This window comes from Euprymna scolopes, chromosome 20, assembly GCF_053919585.1.
Source record: "Euprymna scolopes isolate OS-2025 chromosome 20, ASM5391958v1, whole genome shotgun sequence".
Taxonomy (NCBI): Eukaryota; Metazoa; Mollusca; class Cephalopoda; order Sepiida; family Sepiolidae; genus Euprymna; species Euprymna scolopes.
The window spans coordinates 66,259,486-66,284,059 of NC_136501.1; the positions used below are offsets into that span (position 1 = coordinate 66,259,486).

Here is a 24,574-nt window from a genome sequence, read left to right on the forward strand (position 1 = left end):
ATATAGTTCTACAGGTGGGCAGTTCTAGGAAAGCAACTTTGTTTATGAACAATTTTTGAGAATTTTATCTAATGTTTATCTCCTATATATTTTGATAGCAGAAATTCCCGTCTGGACCAAAGTACAGTAGCTTTGTAACAACAGATGCCATATACAAATTTATTATGTCTAGACTATTAGTTACTATCTTGTGTAACTTTAAAACACCATTTTAGACACATTTAGTTGTTATAATAAAATCTTACATTACATCCTAGGAGCAACATTATCACAATCACAACTATCTTTAGAGGAAGTAGTTCCTATTTTCCCCTCTAGATAGCGAATCATCATACCACCCCCATTCATCACTGGGAGGAATTCTGCACTTTCAATCTGGGGTTGCACTCTTATTAACTAGATCCTATACTCAGACATACCATGATCTTTCCATTTCCCAAATTCAAAAATAATAAATTCTCCCTTCTCAGATTCCACCAAATCTCATTGGCTGACAACTGTTCAGGCTCAGTCTATAGGCCTCAAGACTCCGGATTCAAGCCCACATGCCACCAACCCCCATTTTTTTTTTTTTTTTTTTTTTAAATCACTATCGTTAAGTTTCCTTTTTGTTCTGATTTACCCCGCCAAACACACGCCTACAAATACCCAGGCAACGCCGGGTACCCTCCGCTAGTAAATAATAAATAGAAGGAATGAAGTTCTGTTTGGACACACCTTGAGCACTTTTTCATTATTCTGTTAATTCTCTCGTGGGCAACATCAATGCACCCCTATCAGAGTGTATGGAGGAGGGCTTTTAAAAGATATGGTAATCCTACTTTAAAAAAAAAATGGATTAAAACATGATAATGTAATCACCCTAAAAAGAAGTACCTGGCCACCTCCTCACCAGATTCTTCAGTAGGCTGAATACAAAGAGAAGCTACTTTCAGGATATTTAGCACTTTTTGGTAACTTTATACCAGTTTAAGCAAATTTGTTAAATGCTGCCTCAGTCTAGAAAGATTTCTCTTTACGTTCCATTGCAATGGCCATGTTGCTATTTTTTTCATACTAGCATTTCAGCCTGGCGTTGCCCGGGTGTTTGGAGGTGTACGTTAAGCAAAACAAAAAAAAAAAAAAAGTGGTAGTAGGAAGGCTCCAACCCATACCATGAAAGAGGAAAAGAATGCGGAAAAAACGTGACGTCTTTGCTGTTACGACCACTGCCAAACTGGGAGTGACGTAGATTTTAATTAAGAGTAGACAATCAAAAAGAAGAGATGACTTTCGAAAATAGCGACCCCCCCTCTCTGTAGAAAAGTGCCCAGTTGAGGGTGAAGAAATTAATGTTTTTAGCCAAATTTTTGGTATTTTTCATCTGAAGGGTTGAGCTTCAAAACTATGCTGATCTTGTGAAAATCTGTCGCCTCTGTTAAAAGTTTTAGGTAGACATGCAAACATACATACATTTATATATTGATAGCTCAAATTTTCGACCCAAACCGATTAAAAAGCTTTCCCTATCTCTGAATACCCTTTATGTAAAATTTTAAATGTTTAGACCAGAAATTGTCTGAGTAATTTGGTAGAGACCACAGAGGTCAAATTTTTTAACTTTGACCCCTATTATGACCCCTTAACATTTGTTTTGGTCTCAAATCAAGTTATTAAGTTAGATCCATGTCCAAGGAACCTATATCTAAAATTTCAATTGTTTAGACCCAAAATTGGCGGAGGAGTTTGGTAGAGTTCTCAAAGGTCAAATCGTGTAACTTTGACCCCTTAACAGCCAAATTTCTGGCCGAAAACGGATTACAAAGATTTTCCCAAATCTCAGTACCATGTATATCAAATTTTGAGTCTGTAGACTGAAAATTGATAGTTATTGCATAGGGAAATGGACAGACAGACAGACAGACATGTTCACTTTTATAGATATATAGATATCCTTGAAAGATAGGAAAGAAGAAACTTAAAAATAAAGCAAACTGAAAACAATTCAATTTTAAAACTAATAAAATGGAAGAAACGAACATATTGTGTTATTAAAAGAAAATGATCGGTGCTGGATATGAACCTAAAAAAGTGAACTCCAGAAGCGACCACGCTATCCATTAGGCTAATATCACAACAACTTTATGATGTTGCAAATTCCTACTTCTAAAGTGAAAGTAAGATTCATGCATGCATAGATTTTAATTAAGAAACCATTGAATGCCACATGACTACACTTGCTTAGTAATTTGCTTTAAATTAATTATAATTACTGTGCAATAATTTATACAAGTCTGAAAGAAAAATCCACTGATGGCGGCCCACTGCTACGAATTCAGAAGTATCAAGCAGTTACGGTTTTAAAAAAATATTTTATTTATGTAACCCTCTGATTTCAACGGCCGATTTAAAAAAAAAAAAAAAAAAAAAAAAAAAAATCGAAATAAGAAAAATGTTTTGTTTTAATGTAATTAACTGCCGTAAAAAAAATTGCCAAGTAAATAATTCAAAGCACAAAACAAAAAACATTTAAATCTCTTAACCCTGTTTAAATGCAAAAGAAAAAAAAAAACATCCACCTTAAAGCGGGTGCGACCCTCAAAACTAATAGTTATGAGCCAACCCTCTAACCCAATCGGCTACAGCAACTGTCATAACATGATGTTCCAAATTTTGTATTTAATGCATGCAAGAGACGAATGGTGTTTGTGCATGTGCAGATGTTAAAATCGTTTAGAAGGAAACGATTTTATGTGAATACGTTTGAAGCCAAATTACATGAAATTATTAAAATAAACAAGTGCTTATTTTTAAGATATATATTTCAGAGTAAACCTTCCTCTTTTTTCTCGCCATGATGTTAAGTTGAATAAAGAGAAGACACTTCTAACACGGATAAAAAAAAAAAAAAAAAACTTATCCTGATTTTCAAATTGCGTGGCCATGCACATCCTTCCGGCATTTCAAAAACCAGCACTGCAATTAACATCACATGGACTCTTCAACTTAACGAGGAAAAAAAAAAATATAAAAGACGAGGGAATTTTACTCTGAAATATATATCTTCAAAATAAACATTTGTTTATTTTAATAATTTCATGTTGTAATTTGGCTTCAAACTTATTCTATACATATTACATTAAAAAATTCAAATTTCAGTCAATGCTTCTAACACGGATAAAAAAAACAAAAACTACCTTGATTTTTTAAAAAATTAATTTTTTTTTTCTGAATTTTCGATATGAAAGGATTGACCGTCCCGACAATATCAAATTTATGATGGTCACTTTTGTATTTTTTGACTTTTAGCTGAGCATACAAACACTAACAGACAGCTTAGATTCATATAACAGATGGACCATTGTTTATTTAGGTCTGGAGAGCCACTTCAGAATAAGGATTACAATAATTTTGAATTAGACAATGGTTGCTGCCACAAGAGGATTGGAAACAGTGGATGAAAGGGGTAGAAGTTACTTTAGAGGACTTTATTATCCATGATGACAGCTCAGCAAGTATTTGTTTATAGTAGACTTGAAGACTAACATGTTATAGCTGTCTGGGAAGCAATCGTACGATATCTTGCTCCACAGACAGGATCTCTTATGAAAGAAACTCTGTTCATTAAGCTCCATTTGGTTTTTGGTATACAGAGGAAGGAAAGTTCTTTTTTATTATAGTTAAACACATTCTTGCTGTGGATATTTTACAGAGGGTTGGGTAGGGATTGGAGCTTGGGCAAGTACCTACCACGTACCTAATGATGCAGTAGAGAAAGGCCAGCAACATCTGTGTTAAAGAGGCTCTATGGTAGAAAAGACCACTCTCCACGAGATTGTGAAGTTGGTTTTGTATTGTCAAGATAAGTTTTCTGAGTGACTATTCCACAGATGTGGCAGAAATACTCCATCTTAGGATGTATTTGGTTCTTATAAATATAAAGAATTAATTAGTTACTTTCTGGAGTGGTAGAATCATCTGGCCATTTTTCCAATGATCCTAGCAACAGATTTGATATAAGTTTTCCATTTCAGGTTTGGAGTGAAAGTCGGTCCTGGGAGCCATCAGTGCAAGAGACATTCATTTCAGTTGGAGAAATGAGGATCTAAGCATTGGTGGTGAAAGGAAAAAAAGGTGTTAAACGTAACAAGCCAATTTTTCCAGATTGCGTTACATGTTCAATTGGATGAGATCTTGGTCATCAATGCTCTTCAAAGTGCTGCTATAGATACTTTATCATATGGGGGAAAGTTTTTTTTTAAAGAAATCATAAGTGACGAGCAGAAGTTTTAATTTTTTCTTTAAAAAAAAAAAAAAAAAAAAAGCAAGGTTACTCTATTACTAAATTATTGCCATTTGGAATGTTCACGTTCATTTTGGGACAAAGTAAAAATATTTATACCCTGGTTGAGATTCAAAATCACAATGTCTGTCTCTAAGTATGGTGTGTTAACTGATTGATGGGGTTTTAGTATGTACATAAACTAGACTTTTCCTTAATTACTCTTTTTAGACTTGAATGTAGGTTAATCACTTATCAGAAATGGAAAAGAGAGTAATTGCCAATATAGTGAATAGTGAAAAGACCTGTTATTAAATTTGTCGCTTGTGTTGGGTTAGAAGATTTCTAACTGCGACTACCTTTTCCCTCTCTTTTTTATGACTAATCAAAAATATTGATCAGGATTAAATATTAAAATTGAAATCGCTTGAAAAAGAAAAGTTTTTAACAACAATGATCAAAATTTGACATACATAACTGACAAAACAGATTTAAGTAACTTGTAGTAAATGTTAATCACAAAATTATGGAAGAAAAGATAGTTTTTATTTCTATCCCTATATCTTACTTTGAAAAGCAGATCAATTAACTTTGCTATATTGTATATTGACTGTATCTACCCAATTTTTTGTAGGATGCAGTGAAGTCATTTTAGTTTTTAATTTTTATCTTGCATTTTTAAACTTGTACAGAAAAAAAATAAAATTTGAGTTGTAAGGGAGACCACTCTATATATTTTAAATTCAAATAAATTATTCCCTATTTCTGAATTTTTTCTCATATAGTAGAACCCCGGGATACTTTTTTTTTTTTTTTTTTTTTCAGGTTGCGATGTGGAATACAATGTTTTTCCAACCCCTGGTTATGGTATTTGCCCTGCCTTGCGGTGTTATTTGATTATATACATGTGTATTATATACTATACTGCATTTTGTTACTTTTTTTAATATGTACTGTATAAAACTTTGCTTAGGCTCCACCATACAACGATTTCACCTTAAGATCCCAACCCCGGAATGGATTAATGCCGTATCCCAAGGTTCTACTGAAGTTACAAAATGTTTTCAAAATTACCAGTTGTGGGATTGGGCCATTATTATATTGATGATAACATGATACAGCAATAATTGAAACCTCACTAATCAGTTTTTCAACTTAAATGCTATTTGGGTCCAATTTTTAAAATCTAAGATGATTTTATGTTAGATCACTCAAGAGTTGCATTAAGCATTAGTTTCAAATAACCCACTAATGTACCAGAAAGCTCAGATAAAATATTGCAACTGACTTGAAACTGATTTACATTTGTAATTGATGTTTTTCATATTAAATTTCATGTTTTTGCTTCAAGATATTGCCTTGACCTAGTCAAGACAAAAGTCGGTTATTAAAGTTTACTTGATATTGAAAAGTGAATTATTCACATCAATTTGAAGGAAGAGTAATAGGAATTGAATATTAAAATGCTTCGTAAATTTTGATCAAAGAATTTTTGCATCAAATTCCTAACTGGAGTTCACAGAAACTTTAATGGGGCCCACGAAAAAATATTTTAAGGTTATTTTGAATATTTCAACTTCATAATAGCTTTCGATGTTTGAGATTAGTTTCTCGCATATCAGCTGGTGTAAGGGCAAAAATAATGCGCTTTATTCAATTTTTTTTTTTTTTTTTTTTTTTTTTTTTTACTTGATAATCATGTGATAATCATTGTTTCTGAAGAATTTTTTTTAAAATCTTTCTATAAGAGATATATCATCTGATAATGCTAGCACCATTAAATGGTTAGCATGGCATGACTTTATTTAAAAAAACTTTTCTTCACTGATGCCCCTGAGAAACCAACATGTTAATCAGCCAAATTCTACTCCTTCAGTGTAGAAGTCCCCAGATGCCAAAAGAATTTCTACTGTAATAGCTTTCTTTGAACCGTTAGCCTTTGGAACTTTTTTGCTCCCTGTTTCCCTGACTGTATCAAAATGCATAAGTCTAAATGTAATTCGAACAAACATCTTACTGCACAATTACTTAAAATAATCCTGTAGATATGGCTCCTAATTAACTTGCACTTTACATCGAAGTAGAAATATGCCTTGTTTGCAGTCTTTAAAGTAAAAAAGAGAAAATTGTTTTTGTTTTACTAATAAATGTATGTGTGTTTATTAAAAATTTCAAGATTTTTATTTTATGAATGTAACCAACTTGATACATTGTTACATTTTATTAATCTAGAAATATAATTGATTTGAAAAAAAATATGTGCATATGAGATCCACAAATGATAAAATAACTTTCATGAGGTTCCATAAGCAAAATAAAGTTGGGAACTCTGAGTTTAAATTCTTTTTTTTCCCCCTTTTTATAATCTTTCTTTTGTTTCAGATGTTATTTTTAATAATTAAAAGTAAAATTTATGGGATTTAAAAAAAAAAAAAAAAAATTGAATGCATTTCAAATTATTTCATTTCCAGCTGATAATGTCTGTTAAATACAGTATCTAAAATACTTTTATATTTTTGCCCCAAAAGATATGATTAATGGTTAAATTATATTACTATTGACTCCCCAAAGGTAAAGTACTTTTTCATAAGTTTGTTGGTGTATGCGGCAACACTAGGTCCAGGCTGTGGTTCTGTTACAGGGATAGTATTTATGCATCCCATTATTTATGCATCCCATTATTGTAGAAATAACAATACACTATTACGCATATTGTGTTAGATGTAAAAAAAAAAAAAAGGTGATCAATATTTATATTAGTGTTTGGAATATTTAATTTAAACCTTAAAACACTCTTTTGATTGTATTAAATTATCATTCAATAAACCCAACGGACCTACAACTTTTAGGCAAAATTCAACTTTATTTATCAACATAGTCTCCTTCCAGGGTGATGCATACATTCCAATGCTTCCCTAACAATTTAATGTCTTTATTGTAGAACAATTTGTCTTTGACCTCATAATGTCATTTTCTTTTAACACTACATTAGAGTGTAATCTTTTTTCTTGGATAATTCTTTTGAGGTTTACAAACAGCCAATAGTTCCTGGGAGCCAGATTGTTGCTGTCGTAAAGTAACTAAGGCCTGTTCACTGTTGAAATGACGTCATGCACATGGTATTAGCTAACAAAATCTGTCACACTACTGATAATGAATTAGAAAGCATTAAGAAACTAAAGGAACATGTATTTTCAAGTTTAAATGAAAACGAATGATAAATTACAATAAAATGAAACAATAAATTTAAACAAATAATTTAAATACAAGCCCGCAATAAATTTACTAATGCAGAAAATTCCTAAATCAAAATTATAAAAAAAAAATTCTTGTATAATGTTTAAAATTTCTTTTCTGATTTTTTCATAATAATAACATTTAAAATAAAATTCAGTTTACACATAATGGTATAGACATTTTTTATGGAAATGCTTCTGTACATAAATAGATTTGAATGCGAATAAATCTTACTTGTACACAAAAAACTTTCTAGCAAAAATAATAAACTTGGAACATTATTTTTACACACACACACATAGTCGAGGCTAAAATTTTTTAAAGTTTATTGACTCCTATATTGAAAACTAAAAATAATTCTAAAATTGTATGCAAGATATTTAATAAAGTCTTAATAGAAGTGAAAAATATCTTGTGTAAAAAACGTTCTACAGTTTTAAAAACTAAAAAAATAAATTGAAATGTTCAATTTTCTTCTTTAAACATATGCAGTAAGAATAACTGCATTTTTTTATGTAAGTTTTAAATACACTTGAAAAATATTCTAATAATAGATGGTTAAAAAAGAAGAATCTGTACTGTATTTGCCTAGTAAAAAATTCTTTTAGTTGCATGTAAAGTAATTTATCTTTCAGAAAAAAAGCCACTTTTACACCAATTTTGTAATGTCCTCAGCAGTTTAGAACATTGAAACAGAAAATGACCACCCTTCGTAATCATTTTTCTGTAACATCAGGTATATGAAACTTAGTGTCCTGGCCTTCTCTTTAAGAAGGCTGCAGGCGAATCTGGAGAATAGTTTGGGTGCAGAAGTAATTCAAAATGTAAATCTCAGTTTTGCCTTTGTTGTGATGGATTTGACATTGTGCATTTTCTAAAATTGTAACAAAGTCACTGATTTGTATGCAAATAACCAAGCTGTGGGGAGAGTGTGATGCCACAGAAATAAATTGATGACATTCAGATCCAGAAAAAAAGAAAGATGCGACTCCGACAGACTTTTAAGCACATGTTGACATGGCAGTCTTTTTTAACTATGTGGACTGCATCTTTTAATTAAGATATAATCTGAAGAACTTGAACAAGATTTTCAGACAATTGCAACAGTGGAATAAATTATGCACATAACAGCTGGTTAAAGCTGCAGGCTAAGCAACTAACTGACCATATTGTCATTGGCTTGGAAAATATGTGTTAAGTAGCTTGGTGTAAACGACTGGCAATAAATGCCTTTGCTTTCAACTGAATAAAAAAACTTGAATTTTGTTTTTTTTGTGAAATCCTTCATATAAAGTATGTAAGATTATTTCGAACTGTTTGAAAGGTTGTGCTACGTTACACAAAATAACTTTATTTGTGGCTGATTTTTGGCAATTTATTCCTTCAAATGTACCATTAATGCTATATAATATTGATGCTTTTTTTCAATGGAGAAGAGGCTGAATAACACTTATCAATCCATTGCTTTGTTGAACAATATTTTCCCCATCATAAAGCAATGCTTTATCAATACAAAGAATTCGGATTTTTCCATCGTTTTTGAAAATTTTTAACAAATAGATTCACTTAACTGTAATTTTTGCAAATCTGATTATGCTCAAAGTTTGACATGCCATTTCTTCATAAGTCATTGATTCTTTATTAGTAGTGCCATCTATATATTAGGCCTGAGGCTCATTGAATGATGCGTTATAACATTTTTGCTTTTATTGATTTTTTAAAAATTTATTTTTACCGGCAATTCTACATAGTCAGTTGCAGGGTGAACATCTGGTTCTTTGTAACTTGGTACACATATTTCGAGTATGGATACTAGCAGGAACTTGGAGGCTCTAAATGTCCCCAAAGTGAATAAAAACTTGAATTATTTTTTATTCAAATAATGTTGATTGCAGGAGGAGGAGGAGGGAGGGTAACGCAAAGGCTTTTCTTTCCTTTCATAATATCTAACCCAAATTCTAGTATATAATTTATGCAGTTTTGTTTGTATAAAGTAGGTTAAGGATAGGAAAATATATAAATGGTTGTTAATGAATATGATTGTACATAAGATAATTTAACATGATTTCTCTATTTTTATTTAAGTGGTATGTGAAAAAATGTGCCATATAAATATTCTACCACTTGCACGGACAACATTTTTATACAGGCTTTTATATCGAGGATGGCTAACCTATAGCACATATGCCAACACTGGTGCACTGCATGATTACAATTGACACATAATGAACTCCATTATTTTCAGTTTAACATCTGTTTTACATGCTGGCATGTGCTAGATGGCTTTTAGAAATTTACTTCCAAACTAACCTATCTCTGGCTAGAAGTTTATTTTTTCTTAAATTCTTGAATTTTCTTTAATTCATCTGTATTACTTCTTCCCATGATATTTTTATGTTTCTACTGTAAATTGACCTTGCTATTTCGACTGTTCTACATCTGCTAACACAAGAATTCTGATCTATTATTTCAATGTGACCATACTTGATGTCTCCTGTTCTGCACCTTTCTATTCTGTCCAGATTTAATGTTTCTCTGATGTCATCAGAATTAAGCCTTTCTATAAGACTTGCATTATACATCCATTGTATTATTCGCATATCATTTCTCTCTATGCAACACATCCTCACTGACCAGATTCATTTTAACGTGCACAAACATGGCTGATACACTGTTTCCTTGGTTGACAGTGGTAACACTCTGCTGGTTAGTAATAGCAAAAGTTCCCTGAACTTCATCCACTTTTAAATCTTGCGATTACACCACCTCCTCCACTAGTATTATCAATAAAAAAAAAATTTTTTTGACTACCTCCATAACTTTACTATCCAAATATACTTTCTCCACATCAGAGTTCTTTTGTATTTCCATTACTTTGCCCTTCTTGCGTACAAACTGATTGGAATCTTTCGATTAATTCCACTGCATTTCTTACCTGACCAATGCTTACATGTATCTGTAGTAATACTTGTAGTAATGTTCACATAAATGATTCAATTTTATTTCTCCATTTTTCCTCTAAATTATGAATTTTTAATTTACTTTTTAAATTTTTACTTATATTTACAAGAAACTGAACTTGTCCAGTATTCAAGTTTCTATCTTACCAAGGGGTGTGACCTGTGTTTTTTTAAACTTTTTTGCTTGAGGAGGTTACTTACAAAGTTATTTTCAAATGTCCTACATTTTAATCACTCACATCTAACCATATCTAAAATTATACCTGCCGAATGTTATAAATCTACTTTATCTTTCTTTTTCGTCTCAACAGCACTTTCAGTTCAAAACCAATCATCCTGCCACCAATGACTCCTCGGAAATTCTTTCCATTCCATTCTCCTGTCTTAGAGTTTCCGTTTGGTGGTGTGACACCATTGTTGGAATTAACCATCAAAGACGAGATTACATTCGTCATGTATTACGCTCCTTGGTGTACAAGGTCCATGGCTGTGCGATGGGAGTTTCATAAAGCAGCAAAATTTATGCAAAATCGGGTAAGTCACTCCCTCCACCTCCCTTTTTAAAGATTTCTCTAAGATGAAAATATATTAAACTTCTATTTTTTTTATTTATTTATTTTTTTAATTAAAATAGACATATTCTGTTTAATTTGAACTACTACATTTAGTTTGGGTCAATGAAACCAATTTCGGAACCTTCTAATTGAACTATGGAACTTGTATAAAATTTTGTAATAGACCCTGTATGTATAAATTTAAAGATTTTCTAAAAAAAAAAAAATCACATATCAAATAAAATTGTTTTAATTAGAAAAAAAATAACAGCTGTTTCTTCATAGCCATACAATCGTTGCATTCGTAATCACACACACACACACAAATTTTTTTTTCTCAGTTCAGTTTTTGATTTGCATTTACTTGATGCCTTCTCGGACAGAACTAAATAGAACTTAAAATACCTGCAAAAATATGCTCCTTCAGGTTGCATGCTTCTGCTATATGTATAATGTTTAGTTTCTAATGAAGAGCAAATTGGCAATTTTTTGGTATACGCTACCAAAGGTGGTAAAACCTGAGATAATACACACTATCCCCTGCTCCCTTCCCTGAATTGATCATTGACAGATGGCACGATAGTATGTTAATAGAAATGATGGTTTGAGCTTCGGACAGACTGATACCATTAATAATACATGGTTAATATATCGCATTACCATGGAATATGTGAAACCATGGGAACATGTCAAAAGCACAAAGTAATATAGGGTGTCTGTAGGAAGCTGTATAGTATTGTAAATTAGGTTTTTGTTCTAATTTCTCAAAATCTATTGGAACTTACAAGCATCAAATTATTTTATTGTCATTATGTTCCCAAAATGTCCAGTTTGGCTCAGCCACTTATAAAGCAATGGCATTGCACTTGAGTTACCTTTTCATGCTTCCATTAGCATTTTATAATGAATTTCCTTTCAACATTTAGTTATGTTGCTATCATTAAAATAAGGATTCAAATTATTGCACTAAAAATGAATGACTTTGACATTGTTTTAACAATATTTTTTATTGTAAAATTGTTCTGTGTATACAGCTTTTAAGACATTGAGATTTTTATATGTGTGCATGTATGTATGTATATTGTCCTTGATTGAATTGAGCAAATAACCTGAGAGTACAATATTTGAAAATATTTGGTATGTAGATAGTTATTTCCTTTTTTTTTTTTTTTTTTTTTTTTGAAACCAAGTATAGCTATTAGAATTATGCATTCATAAAATGGAATGAGGTAATCTGAAATTTTGCTTATAGAAATTGTTAAATTAAAAGTCATGTCAGTAATAAGTGTAATTATTTTTATTTCGGTGTTAAGTTAATTTTAGGTGTATATGGAGTAAATTAATTTTCCATCATGGAATAAGTTCCATAATCGTCACCATATATATTAGTTGGATATGGTTGACCACATATGAAGGAAAAGGGGGGAAACTATTTATACTTATTGGAAAAAGTAAAACTTTGAAGAACTGTAGAGAAGAAGACATTCCAAAGGCGCAGTGCATCTATTGGTTGACCACGGTCTCCTAGGTAGACCACTAAATACAATAGATTACTCGATGTGTAAATAAATTTTGGTTATTTTATTCAAAACAAATTCTGACATTGAAACAGATTCCCAAAATATTTTGAAATCAAAAACATTGATTGCTCTGGCAAAACCTGAGAATAGAGATTACACAACTGAATTTATGAGCTGAGAGAATTTTTAATTTTCTGTTAGGTTTTTAAAATGATTAAAATGGAATCAAATATCAAAATTGAAAATATCAAAACAAAAGTTTTGGATTTTTTTTGAGATGAGGATTGCTAATTTGAATTATTCTGACTACTATTCTTATCTTGGTTGTTATGTTATATTCACAATGTTTTAACCAATGTAACTTCTGACCTTTTGTCAAATATATCTTTTCAAATTTGGGAATCTATTGAACTTAGGAACCTGTGTAGAAGTGTTAACTTTTGTTATTACTAGTTATTTTCTGTAGTAAGGAATGAGCCATCAACCTCAACTTAGAACGGATTGTCAGCCAATGCTTTTTCCCTATTATGCCATGTAGACAAGTCTAGTATAAATTTTGAGTCTTTTATCTCAATGTTTAGTATTGCAACTTATTACTGTTGAATCGTATTGTTCTTTTACCGTTATTCATATTACGCTTTTCTAGAGCTTTTGATCCGGAAAGAACTGCTTTTAACTTTCTATTTTGTTATCAATGTCTCCCGGAAATGCTGATTTCAAGTAAAACTAAAAATGAATATTTACACTTTAGCTAGAATAAACTGAAACTATAACTTTAAATTTGATAGAATTTGGTCATTTTCCAAAATTTAATTTCAATGAAGAAAGTAACCAGGAAATTCCTATAAGGTAACATTGAGGACAATAACCCAAAGACAAATGAAAATGATGTGAATTTTTAAATGCTTTAAACTGGTGTAGAGTAATTTTTTGGTTTTACCAATGAATCATCACTTATGAAGATTAAAAGCCACTTGAGGATAAGGGTTGCCAGTTGAATGATGAACATTATGCGAAGGTGGATTGGAAATAAATAAACAAATCTTATGGTTCAAGTGTGCTTTTTCACCAAAGGAAAACTGGAATTTTCAGGAACACTCCTTGTTTTTTTTTTTTTATTTTTTTATTTTTTTTTATTACATTTTCACCCCAAACAAGGCAAATTGCCACTTTGGTGTAGGGGGCTACTATCAGGGGCAACAACTACTGGGGTACTATGTAGGGATTTGGGCAGCAAGGTGTCGGTTCACGTTACACTTGAACTTCTGCACGTCAGTACTGTTGGGGAAGCAGGGACCTGGAATGGAATTCCAGAGTCTTGCGGTTCTGGGGAAGAAACTATTGGAGTAAAAAGATCTTTTACATCTAGGGACCTCTACAGTGTGGGGGTGGGATCTAGTAGCCTGTCGGGTTTGTCGAGGGTGCTCGCGTCGTGGGGGCACAAGTGATTGCAGTTCATCAGAGCATTCACCACTAAAATACTTGTAGAACAGGCAGAGGGATGCAACATTTCGTCGATGGGACAGAGGCTGAAGCTTAGATGCCAGTTCAGGGCCTATCAGATTTGCGACTCTCTTTTGAACCTTGTCAAGGAGCGAGAGACTAGTAGCAGATGCACCAGCCCAGATGTGGCAGCAATACTCCATACATGGGCGAATGGTGGCCTTATAGAGGTACAGGATACTTTCGGGTGTTAGTAGTTTTCTAGCACGGTAGAGAGAGCCTACCTTTCTTGCAGCAGCCCTGGCAATGCCTTCAATGTAATTGTTCCAACTCATGTTTCCTGTGAACGTTAGGCCAAGGAGTTTGAAAGATGGACTCTCAGATAAAGGGTCGTTGGCCATTGCTATTGGTGGTAGAGAGGGTTTCTTGTAATTATTGAATGAAACTAGTTTAGTCTTGGCAGCATTGAACGCGACCAACCACTTTTGTCCCCATTCCACTACAGATTGGAGGTCTTCCTCTAGTGTTTCTGCCATTTCTTTAGAAATGTGTTCATTCGTCTTCCTGTCGTGTCTGCCATAGAGTGTAGTGTCATCAGCATATATACCCATCTCAGAGGCAATGTTGTCGGGGAGGTCATTTATGAATATCAGGAACAATAGAGGTCCAAGGATAGAACCCTGGGGCACTCCCGCATTTATATCATATTGTTTAGATGTGCGACCGTCGAGGACTACCTGGATTTTTCTCTTATCTAAGAAGGATTTAATTATGTTAAGTATTCTACCAGTGATACCGTAAGATCTAATCTTCCTGAGGAGACCCTCATGCCATACCCTGTCAAAAGCCTTAGATATATCTAGAGCTACCGCTCTGCCTTCCCCCGCTTTGTCCAGTGATTGGTATATACGTTCAGAGATCACGGTGAGGATGTCTGCTGTGGAACGGGCTTGTCTAAATCCATATTGTTTGTCAGTCAGTAGTTTAGCATCTGTAAGATGATGGACTAGAGCATGGTTAATTATGGTCTCAAATATTTTGGCAAAAAGTGGGAGGAGGCTAATGGGGCGATAATTTGATGGGTCTGTCCTTTCGCCAGAATTCTTGAATACTGGTACAACAGAAGCAGTTTTCCAACAGCCCGGAAAGCAAGCTTCATTAAGACATTTGTTGTAGAGTTTGGAGAGAACTGGAGCTACTTCGGCTGAGCACTTTTTTAATAGCACAGCTGGGATAAGATCGGGTCCACATGCTTTTGAGGTGTCAAGGTTTTTTATGATAGCATGCACCTGAGCAGGGGTGGTTTTCAGATCGTCTAGTGTGGCGTCTGTCCGCATAGGAAAGTCAGGTAGGGGGTGGTTGGAAGGGTCCAGTGTGGAGTTTGAGGCAAACCGACTGGCAAGCATGTTAGCCTTGTCGGTTGCTGAGGAGACAACCTCGTGATTGTTGGTTAGTGGGGGAATTGTTGATTGCCCATTATTTACTACACTGTTGTAGATTTTCCAGAAGTCTCGAGTTCCTAGTTTTGTAGTCTCAAAGAACCACTTGTGTTCCAAACACTGACAAATTTGCAAACTTTGATCTTCCCTGAACTCTGCATTTCCATTATGTCTATGCTAGGATCTTCTGATGTCTCCATTGTCTTAAGTAATAAGTCCTTTGTATCGCTATTCTATGCCTCACTGATATGGTTTCCATTTGTACATATCAGAAATAACTCTATGCTCCATGTTGACAAGGATGTATCCTCTATAGCATCTGATTTAACAGATTGGCTAACTATTAGCATAGCTAGCTATATACTCTCTAAAAAATTTCAACTTTAACCAAATTGTCAACTATGGTACACCCCTGAATGTGCTACTGTAATTGTATATAAAACTTGCTATTTTAATTGCTTTAAATGAAACAGATGGACTGCTAGCAACCACTGTCCAAAGGTCATTGAAAACGTGAGAGCGTTTTTTGCCTTAACTGTTGTCTAAAGTAGCTGAGCAGAGGTTAAGTTCCCATGAGTTTTGGTGCATAACAGTTTTGAACAAATGTGTAACTCCATCCCAACCGTCATTAATGGTTCTGAAATAATTACTTCAGCATCCAACAAAACCAAATTAAGAACTTTGCATTAAATTTCATGTGTGATAATTGCCGCCTACCCCCTGAATTTACTCCCAAGACTGATAATACACTGAGTGACATCCATATATCCATCTGTGATATCTCTAATCTTATCAAGAACCCTGATTCCAGCAAAGCAACTGGCCCTGACAACATCCCAATCATCCTGCTCAAAAAACTATGACTGAAATTAGCTCCAATACTAATAAAGTTGTTCAAATGCTACCTAAAGAAAAGATAGATGCTTTCCAACATCTTGGAAAACCTTGACAGTTTGCCCAGAATTTAAAAATATGGGGGATCAGTCTTCTGCATCTCTGTACAAATTAATCTTCTGTGTGTTATGAATAAATTGTTCAAGTCCATGATAAATAGAAGCAAAAAACAACTTAATCAGTGATGCAATATGGTTTCTGTTCTATGAGACTAATTGCCAATCTTGTAATGGTAATATCACACAGGATTAGTGCATCCATTGACACTGGTTTTGTTTCTAGAGCAATAGCTCCTGACATATCTAAATCATCTGATAGTTTGGTACACAAGGTCTACTTGATAAAATTTCCAGTCATGGAATAACTGGAAATATCCTTTCGATCATAAAATAGTTTTTCTCTCTGAAAAGTATATCCAAGTGATCATTGATGGACAGAAATCTGGAACTTATAGTATTAATACTGGCGTATCGTAGGGATCCATCCTTGGCTCAACTCTCTTCCTAATCACATTCTTTATTCGTCAACATTTATGCAGATGATACTACTATCTATTGCAACACTTCAAAGACCAACAAAAATCACGATCTTGCTGATTCTATCTCTCTTCTTTGACCTGGAGCATGTGGTACAATGGTGTAAAAAAAAAAAAAAAAAATTGCTAGTTACTTTTAATACATCTAAAACCAAACTAATTTTTCACTACCAAAGGTCATATGTCCACTTTGCCCCAGTTAAAATGAATAGCCCTTGCCTTGAAGTACCCACCTCCAACAAACTTCTGGGACTGACCTTTACCCCTGACCTGATCTACATCAGATTTGCTGCCAAAATTACTGGAAAAATGGTGGGATTGTTCTACCACTCTGGAAAGTATCTTGCTTCTGACACGATCCTTGACCTGCATAAGTCAAATATGTCCTAAGATGGAGCATTGTTGCCACATTTGAGATGGAGCTCCTAAGAGAACCCTTTCCTGCCTTGACAAAGTACAGAACAGTCTTTGAAATTTAATGAGTGACGACCTTTTCACTTCACTGCTCCTCCTTTCTTGCAGAAGAAATGTTGCAAGTCTATCTCAGCTCTGTTGACACCTTTTATCGTAGGTGCTCGACTGAGCTCCTATGGTCCCTCCCCATAAAATGTTCTCAACAAATACTTGTCTAACTGAAACCACTGCCAACAATTTACCTCGCTTTCTATCTGTGCTCAAAACTTATTGGAAATTCCATGAGCAGAGCTTTTTTTCCTAGAACTGTCCCCCTGTGCAACGAAACACTGTCTGTTTCCCGGCTGACTGTCACATGGTAGTCTTGAAATCTAATGTGAACAAATTCTTATTGAGTCTCCCATTTAAATAATCTAACTCTACCCAAGTTCCACCATGACTGATCTTGTTGTCTCACCATCTATCCAACTCTTAACCCTTATCCTAGAGTGGCCTCCAGTCCTTGATAAGTGGTGATCCTCAAGTAAAATAAATTTTTTTTTTCTTTTTACAATTAAACTTTGGTGGTTGTATACCTTTATTAAGTGCCATTTAAGTATAACATTTTTTATTTATCCCAAATTTGGAGTTTGCATCCATATGGATAAGAGCCTTACTAACCAAATTATTTCATTTTCATTTCTTATGTGTGATGCTGGCATTAGTCCCTTACCCTGAATTAGGGGGTCAGGGGACATACCACTAATAAAACTAGATGATTCTTGAATCTTATCTGTGGTTAAAGAATACAAATTAACCACAACATTCAATTCTAGGCTGATCTTTTAAATCCGTATTTTCAAAGCTTCAAATTACATTGAAATTTCACATTCAACATCTTGTCGGACCTTTTTTTGAATTTTTCTTTTCTTGTGGTCGCGGGAAATTCTGTAGTAATTTTGTGTCTATTATAGAATACAAGTTAAACATTATGGCTAATTTCTGTTCTTTATGAAATAGTATTTATCGATGGTGTCACAAATCTAGAAAAGAACCCTGTTTGTAAACATAAGCTAATGGTGAGGGGTGGTGGTCCACGTTGATAAGAGCCACTTAACTAAATACAAGCTTTTTTTTTTTTTTTTTCTTCATCCATTATCAATTGTCAATCTGCCATATGTCCCACCACCTCATCTTCATAACAAAAACAAGCTCAATAACGGATAATTGATTTTCTTTTTACTTTTCTTTCTGGGAATTCCCACTATAGTTGACTTTTTCTTTTTTTTCCTAAAAGACCTCCCTTCCCTCCTTTCTTTTGTCCTTTTTATTCATCATTTGTTTTGTCTATGAATCAAGGTTTTTTTTTTTTTTTTTTTCTCAAAACTGAAAGCTGTCAGCTGCCCATTGAACCATCATCTGATGTCGTAGAGCTGGAGAAAGCCGGCCATTCCAACTATTTCACTAAACTAGCGACAACAGACTGATTACATACATAAGCTTTTTTTTCTCTCCTCATAATAAGACGCCCCCCCCACCCCCACCATCCACCATCGGATAATGGCATTCCTCATGCAGAATGACCTTATTTATAATTTCTTACAATCTCTTTGAACTTGATATCTGAATAGCAACTTTCCCATCTGCTGTTGTATGAATTCCCATTAAAGTTTTTTATTCTTTTGTTTGCTTATCTATGCAGGGAAGTAATTTTGTTTACATATATTATCAGGAACATGATTTTCTTTTTTGTTTGTTATCAGTAAGGGTTGATGAGATTTATTTTCATGATTCTCTTATATAAAGGGTAGTTGTCTTGTGAGCTTTGTTTTAAAGTAAAAAAAAAAAAAAAACATACTACAGAAGACACACCCACAAAGCTGTAGACTTGTTTTTCAGTGGTGTCGTATATGAACACTTTTTTAATTTTGTATTTAAATTTCATTTTTTAGGTCACCAAAAACAAAATTCGGGTGGAGTAAAAAAAGTACACTTTCTTGTTCTTCAAACTAAGATCAAAGTATATCTGTTTTCTCCTGTAAGAAAGGTAGAGAGAAAAGTTTTGAAGATATTACAATCACTTTAACCCTTCTTTTTGTCTGTGTTTTAAGCAGCTTAATTTATTATATACTTTTTATTGCATTTTCACCCCAAACAAGACACAGTGCCACTTTGATGTAGGGAGCTACTATCTGGGACATAATTTGTAGGGGTATTATATAGAGAATTAAGCAGCAAGATGTCTGTTTACATTACACTTAAACTTTTGCATGTTAGTACAGTCAAGGGAGCAGAGACCGGAAAGGGAATTCCAAAGTCTAGCAGTCCTAGGGAAGAAACTATTAGAGTAGAAAGCTTTTTTACATCTAGAGATTTTTACTGTGTAGAGGTGGGATTTTGCTGCTTGTCGGGTTTGTCGGGTGTATTTCCATCGAGGGAGCACAAGTAGGCTTGTAGTTTGTCAGAGCATCCACCATTAAAATACTTGTAGAACAGGCAGAGGGATACAGCATTTAGTTGATAGGACAGCGGCTGAAGACGATCTGATAGTGTGGGACTTATTAGGTTGGCGACTATCTTTAGAACTGTCTAACAGGGAGAAACTAAAAGCAGATGCACCAGCCCAAATATCGCAACAATATTCCATACATGGGCGAATGATGGCCTTGTAAAGGTACAGGACACTCTCGTGCATAAGTAACTTTTTAGCACGGTAGAGAAAGCCCACCTTCTTTGCAGCAGCCTTAGCAATGCTCTCAATGTATCTGTTCCAACTCGTGTTCCCTGTGAATGTTGTCGATGAGTTTGAACGAAGAATTTTCAGGTAATGTATCATTAGCCATGACTATTAGTGGTTGAGCAGGTTTCTTTTAGTCATTAAAAGAAACAAGCTTAATCTTGGAAGCATTGAATGTGACCATCCATTTTTGCCCCCCTTCTATTACAGACTGGAGGTCTTCCTCTTGTGTTTCTGACATTGTCTTGGATACATGTTCATTCGTTTTCCCCTCATGTCTGTTATAGAGGGTGGTGTCATCAGCAAATATACCTATCTCAGAAACAATTTTATCAGGGAGATGATTTATGAATATCAGGAATAATAAAGGTCCAAGGATCAACCCCTGAGGTACACCCACATTTACCATATTGTTTTTGACATATGACCATCAATGATAACCTGGATTCTTCTCTTATTTAAGGATTTAATTATGTTAAGCATTCGTCCAGTAATACCATAGGATTTGATTTTCATAAGACCATCATGCCATACCCTGTCAAAGGTTTTAGATATGTCTAGGGCTACTGCCCTAGCCTCCCTTGCTTTATCCAGTGCATGGTATATATGTTCAGAGATTACAGTTAGGATATCTGCAGTAGAACAGGCCTGCATAAATCCATACTTTTTGTCTGACAGAATTTTAGCAGCTGTGAGGTGGTGGACTAGAGCTTGGTTAATTATGGACTCAAATATTTTTGTGAAAAAAGGGAGGAGGCTAATGGGGTGATAATTTAATGGGCCAATTCTTTCACCAGAATTACAGAAGCAATTTTCCAGCAATCAGAAAAGCAAGATTCATTAAGGCATTTTTTTTTTTTTTTTTTTTTTTTTAAGTTTAGGGAGAACAAGTGCAATCTCAGCAAAGTATTTTTTTAATAGTACAGCTGAGATAAGATCAGGTCCACATGCGAGGTATCTAGGTTTTGTGATATAATATACTTGAGGGGGGGGGTGATTTTCAGATTACCTAGTGTTTCTGTGTGCAGAAGAAAATCTGGGAGGGAGTGGTTTGCTGGGTCCAAAGTAGAGTTGGAGGCAAATCGACAGCCAAGCAGATTGGCCTTCTCATTTGCCTTGCAAATCACTTCAAGATTGTTGATTGCCCATTATTTACTACGCTATTATAGATTTATCAGAAATCATGAGTTCCTAATTTTTGCCCTTCAGTGCGTTTTCTGGTGATTTCGGTATATTCTCTCTTGGCTGTGGCTATTTCTTTCTTACAATTACTTCTAGCTTCTATAAACTTTTGTCTATTTGTACTGGAGTCAATTAGTCAGATTTTGCATGCCTGTCTGATCTAATTTCTAAAACTACACAAGATGTACCAAAAAAAAAAAAAAAGCTTCTGCTGTTATTGTCAAGTTTGTGGTAAAACCAAATTTATCGCCATTAAGTTTGAGACTGCAAATTTAAAATTAATAAAATGTAGCATTTGACAGTGTTTTTAAAAATCACAGTAAACAAAAACATTTGCATTAAAAAAAATATTCAATGCTTGTCCAATATTCTCTCTATATTAAGAAGCAAAAAAAAAATCTGTATGATGGAAAGAAAATATTGTATACCATAAATCATGTAAGTTAATAGAGTAGTTCATTTTTTAAAGAAAATAAAACTTTGTGGCTAAACGAACAGTGATGATATTGCAACACCATTTTGAAAACAAAGAAAATAACTCCAAATAATTCAAACTTGCAAGATTTTAGAAAGCCATTTTTAACATGGAGATACTGGAAAAACTCAAATTTGCTTAAAAATAATTTTCTTTATAAAAATAAAACTACTTGATCAATTTATAAAATTTTTGGAATACAATATTTTCTTTGCTTCACAGGTATGTACATCATACAAATTCCCCCCCCCCTTTTTTTTAATATAGGAGGAATTCTAGACAAACACAATATTTTTATTCAATACTTTTTTTCATATTCAAATAATAGAATTAAGCTTTTATCAATTTGAACAATTTTAAGCATATGATATTGCAAAGGTAGTCAACAGTGTGGTATTGTAGTCTTCTACATAAACTTAAAGGTTATGGTCTTGACATTGTTAGTTTGTTTTTTCTTTCTGATCAAAACTTGTGGGTAAATCTTGGAGTATCTTTATTTTTTCCTATCAATGCCAGTGTTCCTCAGGGCTCTATTCTCGGTCTAACACTGTTTTTTTTATTCAGAATGTTAACATTTATGCTGATGACACCACCCTCTATTCTAGTATTGCTTCTTGCCTATCTTTCTTGGATCAGTTGAAATATGCAGTTGATCTAGGTGATTGTGGTTCTGTTATAGATTGGGATAAGAAAGTTTTTTGTTTGATCCTTTTAAGATTCTATTATTGTCTTTCAATTGCAGGCATGTCCGTTTTCTTCCTTAGATTCTTATAGATGGCTCTGTTCTCAATGAGAAATCGACTCTAAAACTTCTTGGTCTTTCTTTCTCATCAAATCTTTCTTGCGGTTCATATATTGAATCCACTGCTCTTTCTGCTTCTCATAGTTTTATCACTCAATACTTTCTCACACCCGAGACAATTCCCTATCTCTATAAATCAACTATCAGACCACGTATGGAGTACTGTTGTATTTGGGCTAGTGAATCTGTGTCTCATTTAAAGATTCATGATAAATTGCATGAACTTATCCGTAATTTGATTGCCTCCCTCCACTTTTTTCTTTACAGCGACCTTTCTCTCACAGACGTCAGGTTTCTAGTCTTAGTCTTTTCTATAAATATTATTGTTGCATGTCTTCCTCAGAATTTTTTGATCTATTTTTTTTTGCTTCCTTTGTTCCAGATCATTTGACTTGTTGGTTTAGAGGGCTCCAAGTTTTAATACCTCATTGTAATACAGCTTCCTATTCCAGTAACTTCTTTCCAAGCACTGTGAGGTTGTGGAACTCTTTTCCTGCTCATTGTTTTCCTTATACCTCCAGCCTTGGTCTTTTCAAGACTAAGGTCAATAGGCATTTCCTGTCTTTGCAATAATCAACTTTTGTTCTTGTTAGCTCCTTACATCAAGTGGCTTCATACTTTGTCTTGAGCAATTTCCATGAAAAAAACAAACTTTTACTACAATGAAATAAAAACTTGAATTCAGATTATTTAAATATGATTTCGATATAAAAACATGCAGTAATTGAATATTTGAATAGAAATTTGCGTCAAACTTCTGAGTATATATTCTGAATTAAACTCAAAACTGCATCGGATATAATTAGAACACTTAATAATCTAATTCAGTTTGACCACTAAGCTGGTTCTGGTACCCCCCCCCCCCCGAAAAAAAAACCCCGAGCATCCATTTACTTTGAATCACTAAATATTTTGGATCAGAAAAGGCCGATTCAATTTAATTTTTATTGGAAATGTAGTTGGTCAGCTGATGACTATTCAGCTTATCAAGGCCCAAAGGCCACTCGAGGATAGGGGGGGGGGTTAATAGGTATATATTAGTCATGAATTATGATTTTTGGTGTACAACATTTTCTTCCCATCACGAGTATGTATATCGTACAGATTTTTCTTCAGTTTCATGTAAGGAAGATTCTGAACAATGACTCATTATATCCTGTGTAAAACACAAAACTACATCTGGTGATGTATACATGCATTTACATAAAAAAATAGATAAACCAAACATCAATAATATACTAGAAGCGATATGCTCCTGCTCAACAATGATTGCTGCCTCAACACTTATGCATTTGAATTTCTTTATCTTTTCTGATTGTTTTGTCATCTCTCACAATGCGTGTACACAGTGGTTTGTAAGTATAAAATAGGGTAATACAAATTCCACATTCCATATATATCGATTAGGGTGTGAGTGTGACACCATCATGGAAAATTACCTTCTAACTGCTAATGTCCGCATCTGCATAATCTGTTGAGGCCTTTTCGTTGGTTGATGTCAACTCCTCTCAATTTGTTCCAAGCCACAACCTGCATTCTATGTTAAACTCAAAACTGTTATCAACCGTTTCTAACCCAGAGCTATCTTTTAAACTTTCACAAACTTATCACTCTGAAAACTGTTCATAAACTCTAAACCTCTTTACCTCCATTGTCTGATCCTTGTTCCCGTTCACTGCCACACCTTCATTAACAATCCTATTTTAGTTCTCTTTGTGTATGTTGAACAACTTTCTATACTTTATTCTGCTGATAAACATTTCTTCTTTCATTTTTTAAATTCCTACCATTTTTTGTGTGTGTGTGTGTGGTGAAAGTGTTAATAGTATCACATGAGTTCACCATATTTGTCACTTGAGCTCAGGACACATCTCAGATATAGTTTATCAATGGAAGTAAGAATTACATGCATTGTTCACAAAGAAAATATTTGAGTCCTCTGTGGAAGTTCAATGATAATTGACATGCCATAAAATCCAACAGCTGACCAACTGAAAAGCAATAAATATTTGTAAAATGTTTGGAGAAATATTTACTAAAAACAATATGAAATAAATATTGATAATATGAACAAAATGATATAACTAAAATACTGGTAAATGTTATAAATTTACTTTTAAAGAAAATAAATCATTTCTTTCA

At 33.7% G+C, this 24,574-nt stretch overlaps 1 protein-coding gene across 1 annotated transcript in view; it reads left to right on the forward strand.

Moving 5' to 3' along the window:
* LOC145241462 (thioredoxin domain-containing protein 11-like) overlaps positions 1–24,574 on the forward strand; it is a 104,255-nt gene that overhangs the window by 24,685 nt on the left and 54,996 nt on the right. Inside the window, exon 2 of the mRNA XM_080104442.1 lies at positions 10,770–10,992. Within this exon, the coding sequence (XP_079960568.1) occupies positions 10,770–10,992 (223 nt within the window). The remainder of the gene's footprint in view (positions 1–10,769; positions 10,993–24,574) is intronic.